Here is a 13915-nt window from a genome sequence, read left to right as displayed (position 1 = left end):
GGGGTTGGCGGGTGAAAACTACTCCAAGGACAACGCAAAGTACAAGGCTAAAAACTGGTTAGGTTTCTTCGAGAATTTTTCCCAACTTTTCAATAATTACCCTGAAGGAGATCTGATAAAGCCAGTCTGACAGCCAGAGTTTATTGCAAGAAAAGCATACTACTTTATGAAAATCAAATCCAGGAGGTAAATTAGCACATGGGTTGTTTCCTTTTTTCCATAACACATTTGGCTATTTTCAAATACCTTCTGTTTACCTCTTCTCATTGCCTGCCCCCATTACCAACACTAGTGAACCCAGATGGAGACATGGGAAGCATTCCTCTATAGTTTTTCTGACCACAGAATCCCCATTTGGTGCCTTGGCTGCTCTGCAGACCAGTGGCAAACTCCTGGCCTCTTGATAGCTAGATCTTATCTTTCTCCCTGGAGTCTTTGCACCCTACACTGCCGCTTTCCCCCAGACGCTTCCTCCTCCTGGGCAGGGGAGCCCCCTTTATTTGCTATAGAGGGGCTCTTCTCCTTGAGAGGAGCTGCTACTCCATTGTCATCTACCTGCCAAGCCTAAAGGTGTTCTTACATTGTGGTTACACACACACACACACACACACACACACGCACACGCACACACACATTCACACGCGCCCACCAGTATCTACACTAGGGGCGAGCATCTACACTACGGCCCCTCCTTTAAGCTGAGCCTCTCAGAAGGCTGGGACAATGACAGAAACTGACGACCAAAGCCTCTGTTAAATGAGCTTGATGAGTTCACAAAATGAATTTTTAAAAAAGCAACCTAATCCGGTACTGGCATCAGCATGCCTGGCACTTGTCCAAGAGCTGGGAGCTGCAACATGACAAGACTCTGAGCTCCTTGGATTCCAAGAGGAGAAGCACTGTGTGCCAGGGCACAGATGGGGCCCAAGCTGCCTCAAGGGCAGCCATGTGCCTGAGAGGGGGTTGTCAGCCTCTGAGCCTGGAGGTACTTTACCACCACTGAAACTGGAGAAACATGTGGAGGGTACAGTCTCTGGGTAGAGAATCCCACACCCCACCCAACCCCACCACCACCACCGTTTTTTCCTGGGACTGAAATTAAAACAATGATACTCTTAGATGGTAGAAATGGCAGATAATACAAATTCTCAGCTTTATCATGCTATCTACATCTTAATCTTATAAAAGTAAAGAATGCTGAAAACTGGGGATAGATGGTAATTTCTCAATTGCTACCAGGATTTTGTTACCTCTGGAATCTACATAAGCGATCTGCCTGGGGCAGACACACATGTAATTCCCCATCCCAAGTCTTTCTTGCCAAGCACAAAGGACTGGGAAGGTTACTGGGTCTTATTAGAGGGCTAAGAGCTGTAAGACATCGAAGAGGAAGAGAAAAATTCACTGGTTTCAGTACGCCTGACTGAATTAAAATGAGATAAAATGGATTCTCTGTGAACATATGGCTCTCTTAGGTAACGGGAACTCTAGGTCTTGGATCCTTAAGAGTCCTGGTCTAAGGATCTTGGAGGCTGGCTATCAAAACAGGAAGGATTTCAAGTCACTTAGCACCCTCTCAGTGGTAAGGTAGTGGGCTAGCTAACAAAGACTTTGAAAGCTACACTGTAGCCTGGAGTCAAATAACCTCTCCCCCCCACATATCCCTCTGGCTTCCTGGATGTAGCCCTCTTCTGTCTTCTACCTTCAGAACTCTCCAGAGCTCTTGAAAAAGACAAACTGATAGCCTTGACTCCTTCAAATCTCTTATTTTCAAAGTGCCTACTGTTGTTTTCTTACTTTCCATAACAAAAAGAATTTGGGATGATCTTTTCAAATAAAAATGGCCCAAGGCCACACAGAAAGTAAACCCAGAGTTTTGTTACAAACTGGGTCCAAAATGATGTGCCCTTTACAAAAGGAAGGCACTGCCTCTACTATGTCAATTTCATATGTAGTAAAAAAAAAAAAAAAAAAAAATCCAGTTGAATAATCTCATATTGAAATAAGATTAAGATCAATGTGTTTTAGGATCAAGGGCTGCCATAACAGTTCATTCTATTTTCCCAGCCACCTATTACAATGTATTTATGAAAAGTCGATTTTATCAGTTAATTAGCCAGTCCTTAGGAAATTACTAGTACTTCCTTCAGTCGGTCCATTCTTTTTGAAACACAGATCTAAAAAAGAACACTTCAAGGGGAAAATAAGGTCATTTGGATTTTCCAACAATTCTCTAAATTATATTTGCTATGGAAGCCATGGTTTTATTTTATTTATTTAAAAAAATTTTTTTAATGTTTATTTATTTTTGAGAGAGGCAGAGACAGAATGTGAGTGGGTTAGGGGCGGAGAGAGAGGGAGACACAGAATCTGAAGCGGGCTCCAGGCTCTGAGCTGTCAGCACAGAGACCGACGTGGGGCTTGAACTCACGAGCTGTGAGATCATGACCTGAGCCGAAGTCGGTTGTTCAACTGACTGAGCCACCCAGGTGCCCCCAGAGGCCATGGTTTTAAAATAAGATTTTTATCATGCTTTTTTCCCCAGTGTAAAATATTTTTGTTGTTCAAGATGCTGACAGTTAAATATTCACAATATCACAATTGAAACAAATGCATGAGATTAAAAATAAAATTAGAACTGAAATCTGCATTTAAAAAATACTACTATGAATATATGCTAAAATCTAGTAATATCCTTAAATGCCCAAGCATTTAGCCCAGAAAAATTAATGTAAGCCCCCCACAAATCTAAGCTCTTTGAGTTCCAATCTTATCCATGGCTTTGATTTATAGTTAATTCTATGAAAGTGTGTGGTAAAAATGTACACACATCTAACTGCTGACCCAGATTTCCTGGTTTGTAACTCTGTGTGTTAATATACATATCTAGCTACACACACATTTATATAGATATACATGCATTCACACACTTATTTATATAAGATATATACACACAGCTTTATCTGTATGCACATTAAGGTGTCTTGCAGAAAAGATGTCAGTTTTATAATTTTTCTGTTTTATAGGTCTCTTTCTTCCAAATCCTAGATAGAAATACTCAAAGCACCAAGATATTTAATCCGTCTCTCAGCATCATGGAATGAAGAAATCTGAGGTGTCAGACTGGGTAGCCGGCAGTCTCCCTAAGTCTTTCCTGAGTGCTGGCTCTAGGTCTTTGTAATAATGAGGGAGAGCCCAGAACTCACCTGTACATGCCAGTACCCCCTGGGTCTGCAGCTTCGTGACAGTTTCTTTAAGGATCTTATTGTATAACTTTTTCCTCTTCATTTCACCTAACCTCTCCATTTGCCTCAAACCACCAGTCAGTCTCTCCAGTTACCTGGACCTTATATTAGCCCCTCTATAAAATGAAGGAGTTGGGCAAGACTATCTCTACAAGGGACTTGCAGCACAAACAATCCAGAATCTTCAAGGTTACTTCTCAGGACCAAGGAACATGGGGGACACTGGTAGAACTCCTATGGTCTACAGGCTGTCCTTTCTGTTCCCTTGAATTTGACCTTTAAGAGTTTCCAAAGGGGGATGCTTTACTAATGTCTGTATTTGTGACATAAAGTGAAATCTACACAGCTAGAAGTAAGCTGAACATTTCTAGAAGACAACAATGGTTTCATTTATTCAAATAACACTTATGGACGGATGCCTATGGGTAGGAACCCAAATCTGGAAAACTTACAAAACATAATCTCTTTAGAAGCTGAGCTCATAGCACTTACTGAAAAAAGTAAGCTATAATCTTCAAAATTGACATTCTGAAATAAAAACAACTACCCAGATTACTTAGTATTTCTTTTTCTCTCATACATACATACACACAGACTCTCACTGCCTCTCTCTCTCTCTTACACACACACACACACACACACACACACACACACACAGTAATCAAATGATCGTTAAAAGGAAAGGTAGACTATAATCAGTGGCAGGCCACAGAAACATACTTGTTACAAATGCTTTTGCAACTACAGGGAAAAGGTTTGTTTTCCTGGGCAAGTGCAAATTTGGTTTATAGTTCATTGATTGGCTGATTCAAATCAACTCATAAGATTTTATTAAATTTGAGTGAGTTTCTCCCCCCTCCCCTGGCATAGTCATGGGCTCTTCCAGAAGGTGACTACAGTGAAAGTTAATCCACAATCCAAGGCTGTGACATGTGCTACCGGGAGTAAGCCCAGCCCAAGGCTCTGCCAGCTCCCATGCATCTACACTGGCCATCCACAACCGAAGGCAAACCAGTCGCACTTAACAGTAAGGATGAACAGCTCAAAGACATCCCACCCCACACTTGTATTTTTACGTAACCTCTAAGGCCAGGTGATCTATTTGAAGCTACCCTTCTTAAGGCTCTATCTCCCAAAATAAGAGTCAGAGAGGGGGAAAGAATTATTAACAGACTTTTTGAGGCTTCTCAACCATCTGTTTTATCCTTAAAATCCAGGAAAGCTCAACCTGAAGAAGTTAAAGCAAAATGCAAACAAAGTAAAAAACACATCACACTTGGTAAGCAGAAATATCTCCCAAAGCATGTCCATTTTAGGTAGGTATGGCAATTTAATTAGAGTTTAGCACATTCTATTCGTCGAGCAGGAATTACTTCTAAGGAGCCAAACAAAACACATTTATTGATTCCTTCTCTTTAGCCTAACATCTCTCCAAATACAAATCTTGTTTACGGACATCTTTCTCTCAAGAGTCTACCTTTGCTTCAGTTACATAAAATAAATTTGAATGCAGTCACCTCATCTCCCTTTTAACTCTTTAGGTTACGGAGAAACAAACAGAAGTGTCATAAAAGCATTTCAAAGAACTTCTGCCAAGAAAGCTCCCAGGCTGCAGTTTCTGCTGCTCTGAGCAGAAACGGGAAAGGCTGGGCCAAATTGTCAACACAGAACAAAGTGGGATTACAAATCCTGTCTTTTATCTTGCAACACACACACACACACACACACACACACACACACACACACACACACACATCTGGGTTATCTTTAGCCTTTTAGTGGCAAGCTTCCCAATCACTTGAAAGCAATCAAAGGGCAATAATTAACATGCACTTACTTTCCTATAGAAAACAACTATAGCAAGCTGTGACAACGCTAAGGTAACTATGCATCTGTGGGTTATAGTTTATCCCCTTTAAAGGTTTCATGGCATTGTGCCTTGAAAAGGAGGTCTATCATTAAAGAATGTTTAGATGGTCCATCTGGTCTTTCATCTAATGACTCAGAACACCCAGCTTTTACTTCGATACAAAGATACCCCCTCTTTCCAGTGGCATTTACACACACACACACACACACACACACACACACACACACGATAAAACAAAAAAACAAAGCCAGGAAGAAATTTGTTGGTGCAAAATGAGAAATCGAATCCTTGCCTGGCTCAGGTGTTTGCTATTATAAACTATGACTAAGAGACATGAATTTCTCTATGATGCAACTCTCAAGAGAGGCAACGTTTTCTCCAGGCCTCTCTTAAACCTGCTCACTCGCCAGTGACTAATGCTCTCTAGAGCTGCCCTGTGCCACTCACATTTCATCAGCCGGCTTTGTCCTTGATAGCTCTGCCTAGACCATAAAAGCTCCCAAACCTGTTGAGGACAGCCCCGAAAGATCAGTGCAAAGCTAACCATGTCCTTACCAGTGCCCAGAGCCATCTTTTGAGCTTCCTGCTGCATTTGGTATCTCAATGATAGGAGCACTTAATGACCATTTGAAGAAAAAGTTTTCACTCCCCTCTGAAAGATAAAGTCCTGACAACTGTATGAAAAATAAGGGTAAATCAGGTCACGCCGTGACCACCCTCTGTCAACCCAGAAGTAGAAACAAAATTGACAACACGTGGGGAAGCTACAATTAACTGGAATCTTCCATTAACTATTTTCTGCACCTTTTAAAAGAGAAAGAATGTCAGGTTCATGATCTGCATCAAGGACTTAATTTATAAAACAAACAAAAAACACCATATAATAATGTCTGGTTAATGGATGCTAAGGCCAACATCTTATATATATAATGTCAATCGATTTATAATTTTGAGTTTGAAGCCTTGCAATATTCTTAGGCAAAAAGAAATTTAGGATGAAACTGTGTTCAGTAAATCTCACCTGCAATAGAATAAAAGCAGTTTAGAAATAACTCCAACAAAGAATGAAACAAAAGTTTTGGGGGTTAACTTTGAATTACTAAAAGAAACTAAATGCATTCCACTGTCCGAATATGCTGGCGACGGCCAAAAAGAGTTTTCCACGCATGGATGTTCCAAGACCAAACATTTTCAGAACAAATGTGCCGCCACCAGAAAGGTACTTACAGTTATCAGACTGGAAATCTGGGACAAACTGTTCATCATCAGGAACTTGTGCTGGAAAAGAGATTTTTTATTTTAGACCTTGAAGTTTTATTAAAAAGCACAGGAAAATGTTTTCTATGGAAACACAGACAGCCAAGAAACTTGCCTTCAGCTAACCAAGCCTCTTGAAGTTGACTGAGATCCTGAAACAACTCTGGAATTGAAAACAGAAGACACCAGCATGAGAACTCCTGGGGGTGGGGGTGGGGGTGGGGGTGGGGGCAGAAGACTGAGGGCGAGTCTGTGCTCCGTTCACAGAGGGCTGTGCACAGAGGGCCTTTGGAGGAAGCCACAGCCCCAAGGGAAACCTTCACTACCTTCAGAATCATGGGCCAGATCTGTGTCCAAAAACTTCCTCTTTCTGTCAATCACAGGCCGCCCTCTACATTCCTCTGACCGAGATTTCTGAAAGAGGCCAAAAGACAGTGAAGGCTCAAGGGTAACAAAGGGGTCAAAAAAGGGGGTTGTGCCACTAACCCAATAAGGAGAAGATTCATATTCGAAGAGGGAACAAAACAAACCAAAGCCACATAAACTTACCCCTGGGACCATAAAAGGGACTTGCTGATCATAAAACCCATCCATGGTGCTTCCAACGCCTCTAATATCACTTTGAAAGGTTTCAGCATTGAGTAATTTCTGGGAGGAAAGGGGTCCTCCTGTAATATGAATTTGGGAGATTTTAACTGAGAGGGGGGATGGGAAGAGAAATGAAGTAATTACTATTGCTTTCTTTAGGGGTTGTGCAAAATCACTACCTTTCTCTGAGGTACTTAAAGCCTGCTCAAGGTGTGAGCTTTACAGACTAAAAGTTCCCTTGGCATCAAAGGTTCTTCACGTACTTCGAGTCACATCGATTTACCTACCTATTGTTCCCTCTCTCTCTTCTCATTAACATGGTAAGTTACCTGCTACTAACCGCTCCCTATATAAACAAAGCCCCAAACCCCTTATTTTCATTATAAAAGGGTGATTTCAAGATTCTCTCCAATAGAAGATTCTCCTGGGCATTGGTAATGTTAGGTCTTTTTTTTTTTTTTTTTTTTTTAAATAAGTTCATTCTTGACAGTACAGTGACAGGAAGTAGAGAAAATGGGTTTAAGCATTCCAAATTATTGGCAATTAAGAATCTGACATACATAGTGTTTCTAAAAGTAGTTTGTAGGTCAGTGGTAAAACACCGCATATAGTTCCAGGGATATATCGATCAGAAGTATACTTAATCTTCACACAACACTCTTTTAAAACCTAAATCTTCTGTGCAAACAGATATAGTGTCTGTCATGTCACAAATACTCCTATGGCAACTTACAGAAATATCTATGACACCACCAATTTCTAAAATAAATAAGATAGCTACGAAAACTAAGGGATAAAGGAAACTAAATTCCACCACACATATTTTAAATGCATCTTTACCACAGGTCTTTAAAAACAAACATTAAAAGCAAAAGATCCATGTAAAGAAAATTCAGTTTGTTTCTTATCGTGAAGTCAATTTTCCTCAAACTTGCCAAAAAAAAAAAAATTAAACTTGTTTCAGCACTGTCCAGTCTTGCAGCTAGGAAAACAGGTTGAAGGTCAAAATGGAAAGGAGGAACTATTTTCTAATTTGGGAGGAATCAAGTAACAATTTTAGGAAGGTACCATCTTCCCAAACACTTTGTTTCATTCTCCAAATAGAGATGCAGTTAAATCAAAAAAAAAAATGGAGAAAACAGGAATTTCATTTACCCCATCTCTAAACAATGCAAAATGCTTAAGGATAATTCTTTTGTTTGCCTTGTATACAAATTTTTAAAAGGGAACTTTCTCTCCGTGGGCAATTCCATCCAGTGTGTTTTTCACTTTGTGGACAACATCAATTTTTTTAAGTGAGCAGGGTACAAGAAAACCCTTCATGGCCAACGTCCTCTCAGCACTGGGGCCCAAGTAATCAGGTATTTTCAAAGTCAAAGAGAAAGAAGGAGAGGAGCAAAACTGCATACAGTCCATAATTTCCTAGAAAAACACACCCGTTAGCCTGCCTGCGTGCCTTCCAAACAGCGCTAAACGTTCAGAATAAAGCCTCTTTCTCAAATGTCACCAACCCGTAGAGAAAATCTGAGAAACATCGGCAGTGAGTTCAGGGCCATGAAAGTGAGTCCTCTGTAGCTTTCAAAATCTGTCAGATTAAATCGTGACCTTAGAAATTCTGTAAATATCTATGGGGAAAGGGGACAACGGGGAAAAGATCGGAAGGGGGACATGTTTTCAGAGCCTCACGATGAAATCAATTGCAAAATACTTCACCAGGAAGAGCAAAAATACCTTTTCAAAAATCAAGTAAAAGAAAGAAGCTACCATAAGCGAACCCAAAAGAGGCATCGAGGATGTTTAAAGCAGCTCTCAGAGTTCAAGGGCTAGGAAAATCGTGTTCAAAGTATAATTTTTTAAAAAACCTTAAGGGAGTTTAAGCCACTTCCTTTGTGGTCCCCCCTTCCCGGTGCCCCCAGGAAAACTTTAACGCGGCGCAGCGGCGCGATCGAGGCCCCTCCCCCGCGGCGCGCAGCGGGCCTGGTTTTATGAATGGGAGAGCGAGCCGCGGCCGCCACATCAGGTAAAGGCTGTAACTGGATCCTTCGCGCTGGGCCCCATTCACAAAACAAGACACACTTCCACCCAATTCCCAGCCTTCCCCATTCATGAAAACTCCTTCAGATGCACCCCCGCCCCCACTCCCAACGCACGCCCAGCCTCCGACGCAGGCCCCTCACCCCAGCGATTTAGGAAGAAAGCTCAATGCTTCATTCACAAAAAGGGATAGGAAAAAAAAAAAAAAAAAAGCCGCAGGGAGCAACGAGCCAACGAAAGAAACCCGCTTCATTCATAAAGTCATCCACATTCATAAAACCGAGCTGCGGCGCGGGGCGCTACCAACCTCTTCCAATGCCCCCAGCCCTCCAAACCTCCAAACATCTCTCCTTGGCACTGCTCCTCAATAGGAGTTCGGTTCCCCCCAGAGGTCTCCTCTCTGAAAATGCGGACAGATCCCTAATCCAGTGCGAGGCTCCAGCATCTCTCCATCCCCCCCCCCCCCTCCGCACCCGTTTTCCCCACTATTCCCAGGCCGCTGCTCCGATGCTCCCCGATTTCTCGAGAACCGCGGTGCAGCCTGACGCCCTCAAGCTGCTGGGGGTGGGAGTTGGGGGATTGAGTGTCCACTTTCCACAATTTGAAACTTGCAAGGCCTGCCTAAGTTCCTGGCCAACCCCCAACCCCTCAGGCTGCACATGCCTGTGTCACTTAACCCCTCCCGGTGCTTTGGGGGGCATCACCTCTCAAATATTCCACCTTCAAGCTGCTTCCCGCCCCCTCCTCTCCACTGCAAAGCTCCGCCGGGCGTCTCTTCTCGCGAGCCTCCAAGTCTCCCCCGGGTTCTCAGACCTCCAGAGATGGTAAAGCCCCGCAACTCTGCACCGCCCCCCCCCATCCGCACCCAGGAGCCCCCGCATCTTGCACCCGGACGCGCCTCGGAGCGACGTGCGGAAACCCGCTCTCTGCGCGCTCCGGAACCGTTAGCCCCCTCACCTCCTCCCAGAAACCGAACCGGACCGGGCCACGAGAGGAGGGGGCGCCCGGCTCGGGGGGTGGCTCAGTTGAGATAGAAAGTGCACCCCGACTTTGAGGATTCTGAATCAGCCAGTGAACTCTCGCCGGGCTGGGCCCTTCGGACCCGTTCCAGGACACCCCGATGCCCCCCTGCCTCCTCGACGCCCCCTCACCTGAGGCAGCCGCTTTCCTCCCGTTGCAGCGGCCCCGGGGCGCAGGCGCGCTCACGCACGCGCGCACCGGGCCTGGGCGCCTGGGCGAATGGCTGGGCCGAACCGCTCCGGGGACGCTGAACCGCTCCGCGCACCAGCGGCTGGACTCTGCGCCGCAGCTGCCAACCAGGCTGGAGCGCTGGCCCGGCCCCCTGGGGCCTGCTGCTCCGCCCGTCACCATTGGCCCGCAGTCCTAGCTCAGCCTGGTTCTCATTGGTCCGAGGCCGCCCCAGCGCCTGTCCATCACGTCTTGTTTACCCTGTCTGCGGGCAAATCCAGCCAAGCCGCCCCATCAACTCCAGTTCCCATTGGTTAATATTGTCTCCCTTCCCACCCCCTCAGGGGTCTGTTTTACATAATTTATGCACCGGGGGCCATTGGCCAATCAGCACAGGCTTGTTTATATAATGAATGTAAGGACGTTTTTCATTCATAAAAAACGCGACCTGAGGGGGAAGCTTAGCTGAGTCAGTGAAGCACTTAAAGGGGCCGAAGCCAATAAGAGTCACGTTTACTTTCCTCCTATCAGCTCTCCCAACTTTTCACCGAGGGATGGCTCTTCCCCGTCCCCATTTACCCCTACTTCTCCACCCCCCCCCAACCCCCACCCCCCGCAACGCCACCGCCTGGATGGGTCGCTGGGCGCCAGACGTTCGCAGCTGCAGCACCAAGCAAAGTTATCATTTTAGAATTCAGGCGAGAGGAATTCGTCATTCCACCCAGAGAGAAACTCGCTGACCGACCTGGGCGTTCGGCCCACAGAAACACAGAAAACGGAAACCGAGCCCTCTAATCTTAGTTACCTTTAAGAGAGGCCTTAATTTCCTTTAACCAGGTTTCCAGTGAGGAAGAATAAGCAGTATCTCCCTTTAAAATCTGAGCTCTCAAATAGATTTTAGGTACTATTTTATACTGGCAAGGCCTAAGGCCCAACTAAATTCCGTTTTCTCCCCATGTTTAATTGCAGTTTACAACCTCCGCCAGAGTGAGTTCTGGAGCCCAGACGAGATGAGAGAGGGTCGCCGCTCAAAGAAATCCTCTCCGGGGACGGCAGCACCCGACGTAGAAACATAAATCCCTCCGAAACGGGCCTGCAGAGTTCGACCGCCTGCCTCCCTTCCGGGGCTGCTTGTTTTCCATTTAAGTGTTGAATGCAAGATGGTGCATTTGCGAATTAGATCCCGTGCAGCTGGGAACGACGAGAAGCTACTCCGCTTGCCAAACGATCGGGCACTAACTGCAATTGCTGAGATTCTTAACAGGGTGTTCCAGGAAACAAATAAGCAATCCTCTCCCCTCTCTGCCCTTGCTACCCACTTCTGTGAAGGCTGGAGGCAGCTCTGCGCTCCCCCAGGATGCTGGGGTGCCCTACCACCATTCACCCAGGGAATAGGGAGGAAAGACATCAAGTTAGGAGAAAGCCCCAGTGAAGGAGGTGCCAGGGTAGCCAACTGTGGGGCTTCCGCTCCCCCCCCCCCAACATTCATGAGGAATGCAGTGTGGTTTTTCAGAAAAAAAAATTTTAATTTATTTTCATGTTTATTTATTTATTTTGAGAGACAGAGCGCACTCTGGGAAGAGGCAGAGAGAGAATCCCAAGCAGGCTCCAGCACTGACAGCACAGAAACCAATGCAGGGATTTCATCTCAGGAACCATGAGATCATGACCTGAGCTGAAATCAAGGGTCAGATGCTTAACCAACTGAGCCACCCAGGCATATCCCCACCAAAAAACATTTTAAGTCACAATTTGCCCACCTTCTTTTCTGCTTCCATTTGTGTATCTTAGAGAAGCCACTTGGTTGGTCATTTATAGTCCAAGAAATGTTGGGCTTCAGCAAAGGGACCTGGAGTACCTTGATTGAGTCCTGGGCCCAGCACTGGCAGGGTGTGAGCTACTGGCTTTGCGAGAGACTGGAGTGGGCATGAGCTGATGCATGGGAACGTGCTCTGAACTTTTAACAAGCAGTTCCATGATACTTAATTTCCTAGTAGAGCATTTTGCTTCTGATCCCAGCTCTAGTACAGTTTTTCCCTTAGCGCCTCTCTTCATTCCCCAGGTAGTGCTATTTCTGTTTGGTGGCTGGAAATTTTACCCTAGTTCTGCTGTGCTTCCAACTGGTTGCTACCAGACCCGAGGGCTTTTTCTATCCAGCTAAACTCCCAACCCAAGTTAGCCACCCATCTTCTTCCCTCCCAGCCTGGGCTGCCTCCACCCCACCTCCATCCCACCCCATCTTCTTCTGCTTTCTGATCTAGTTTCTCCAGAAGAACTTTCCTATTCCTCTTCACTTCAGTCTGTCTCTCATGCCCCAGCCCTCCCGAAGGCCTGCAGCCCTCTCCACAAATCCTTACCATATTAGCCTTAGTACCTCAATCACAGTGTGACTCTGGTTACGGGGAAACAGTGAAGGACATTTCCCAGCAACTTCCTCCACAGGGTCGGTCTCAGTACCTGGAATGTGACTCGTGACCTTTGCCTCAAGGCAAAGCCCTCCAGCTCACCTTGGGAAGAGAAGTTGGTATTTCAGGATTAAGTAGTAATAAAGAGGGCTAAATTAGGGACAGCGGAAAAGTTGGGGGATGGGTTTTTATAAGAAGTTTGTCGCAGACCCGAGATCACGTATAGGGATTTACACCAGAATAGAGTTACTGCCAATTAAACATTTGGTTATTCAACTGGTAAACATTGATTTTGTACCAAATACTCAGCCAGACCCCGCGCTAGGCAAAAACGTTACGGAGATGAATAAAATGTAGTCTTTGTCTTAGAAGATCCTCCAATCTATTGCACAGTTCAGCAGATGGAATTTACTGAGCGCTTAATATATCACTTGTTCATGCCACATACAATTCTCCACGGATTATCTCCCTTAATGCTCATAATAGTAGTGCTGGAGTGGTCGCTACAGCTACTATCTGCATCTTGTGATGAGAAACTGAGGCACAGAGAGATTAAGTCACTTGCCAATGGCCACAGAGCTTGTAGGATGCTGAACCTGGGTGAGAACTAAGGCAGGCAGGCCCCAGAGTCTGTATGTGGGAGAAATAGCCTGTACCTCGGCAAACCACCAGGAAATATCATTTGAACTCCAAATGGTGGAGGACGGAACTGGTTGATATCACAGGGAAGCAGATTTTAGTCTTCTACATGATAAAGCTAGATCATTAGGAAGGATTTGGGGTGTTTAGAGTGGCCCAGTGAAGGAACACTCCCACTGGTAATGAGTGTCCTGCCACAGGACAAAGTTACACGGAAAGATTTAGGGGTAGTGCAGAGGAACCACTCCCCTGGGGGTGAGAGATGAACTCAGAGGAGTGTTCTAGCTCTAAGAGTCTATGATTCTGGAATTTGGAGCTTGTGTTGGACAGGGAGGTCCCTGGCCCCAGGCACCGTGGCTCTCGTGTGAGCCGTGAGGGTATAACTCATGATGACCCATCTCATCAGGCTGAGTCCTGGGCTCAGAGTTGGTTCCTTTTTGTTTAGTGTTTCTGATGTTTTTCCTTCACGTCTCTTCCTTCTTTTCTTCTGCTTCTCCTTCTTGATGATTTATGTCCTCTGCTCCCATCCCCATCCCGCTCTCCATCTTCTCTGGTTATCTTTGCTTTATAAGAATTAAGGGTCAGTATTTAGAAGTTCTTTGTCTAGTACATTGAGTCTTTCCTCCTCAAAACATTATTTATTGGAAGTTTGGTTCAGCACGTGTTCTAATGTACCATTCCTTCTGCTC

General features: G+C 45.1%; 1 protein-coding gene across 1 annotated transcript in view; it reads right to left on the bottom strand.

Annotated features, from left to right (window-relative positions):
- Positions 1 to 10305, bottom strand: part of ETV5 (ETS variant transcription factor 5) — a 60470-nt gene extending 50165 nt beyond the window's left edge. The window contains exons 1-5 of the mRNA XM_003991824.5: positions 10146 to 10305; positions 6922 to 7040; positions 6699 to 6786; positions 6488 to 6535; positions 6343 to 6393 (exon numbers count right to left, since the gene is read on the bottom strand). Coding sequence (XP_003991873.1) covers positions 6343 to 6393; positions 6488 to 6535; positions 6699 to 6786; positions 6922 to 6966 — 232 coding nt within the window. The 5' untranslated portion in view covers positions 6967 to 7040; positions 10146 to 10305. The remainder of the gene's footprint in view (positions 1 to 6342; positions 6394 to 6487; positions 6536 to 6698; positions 6787 to 6921; positions 7041 to 10145) is intronic.
- Between the last annotated feature and the right edge of the window lie 3610 nt (positions 10306 to 13915).

This window comes from Felis catus, chromosome C2 (assembly GCF_018350175.1).
Source record: "Felis catus isolate Fca126 chromosome C2, F.catus_Fca126_mat1.0, whole genome shotgun sequence".
Classification (NCBI taxonomy): Eukaryota; Metazoa; Chordata; class Mammalia; order Carnivora; family Felidae; genus Felis; species Felis catus.
This window is presented reverse-complemented; position numbering and strand designations above follow the sequence as displayed.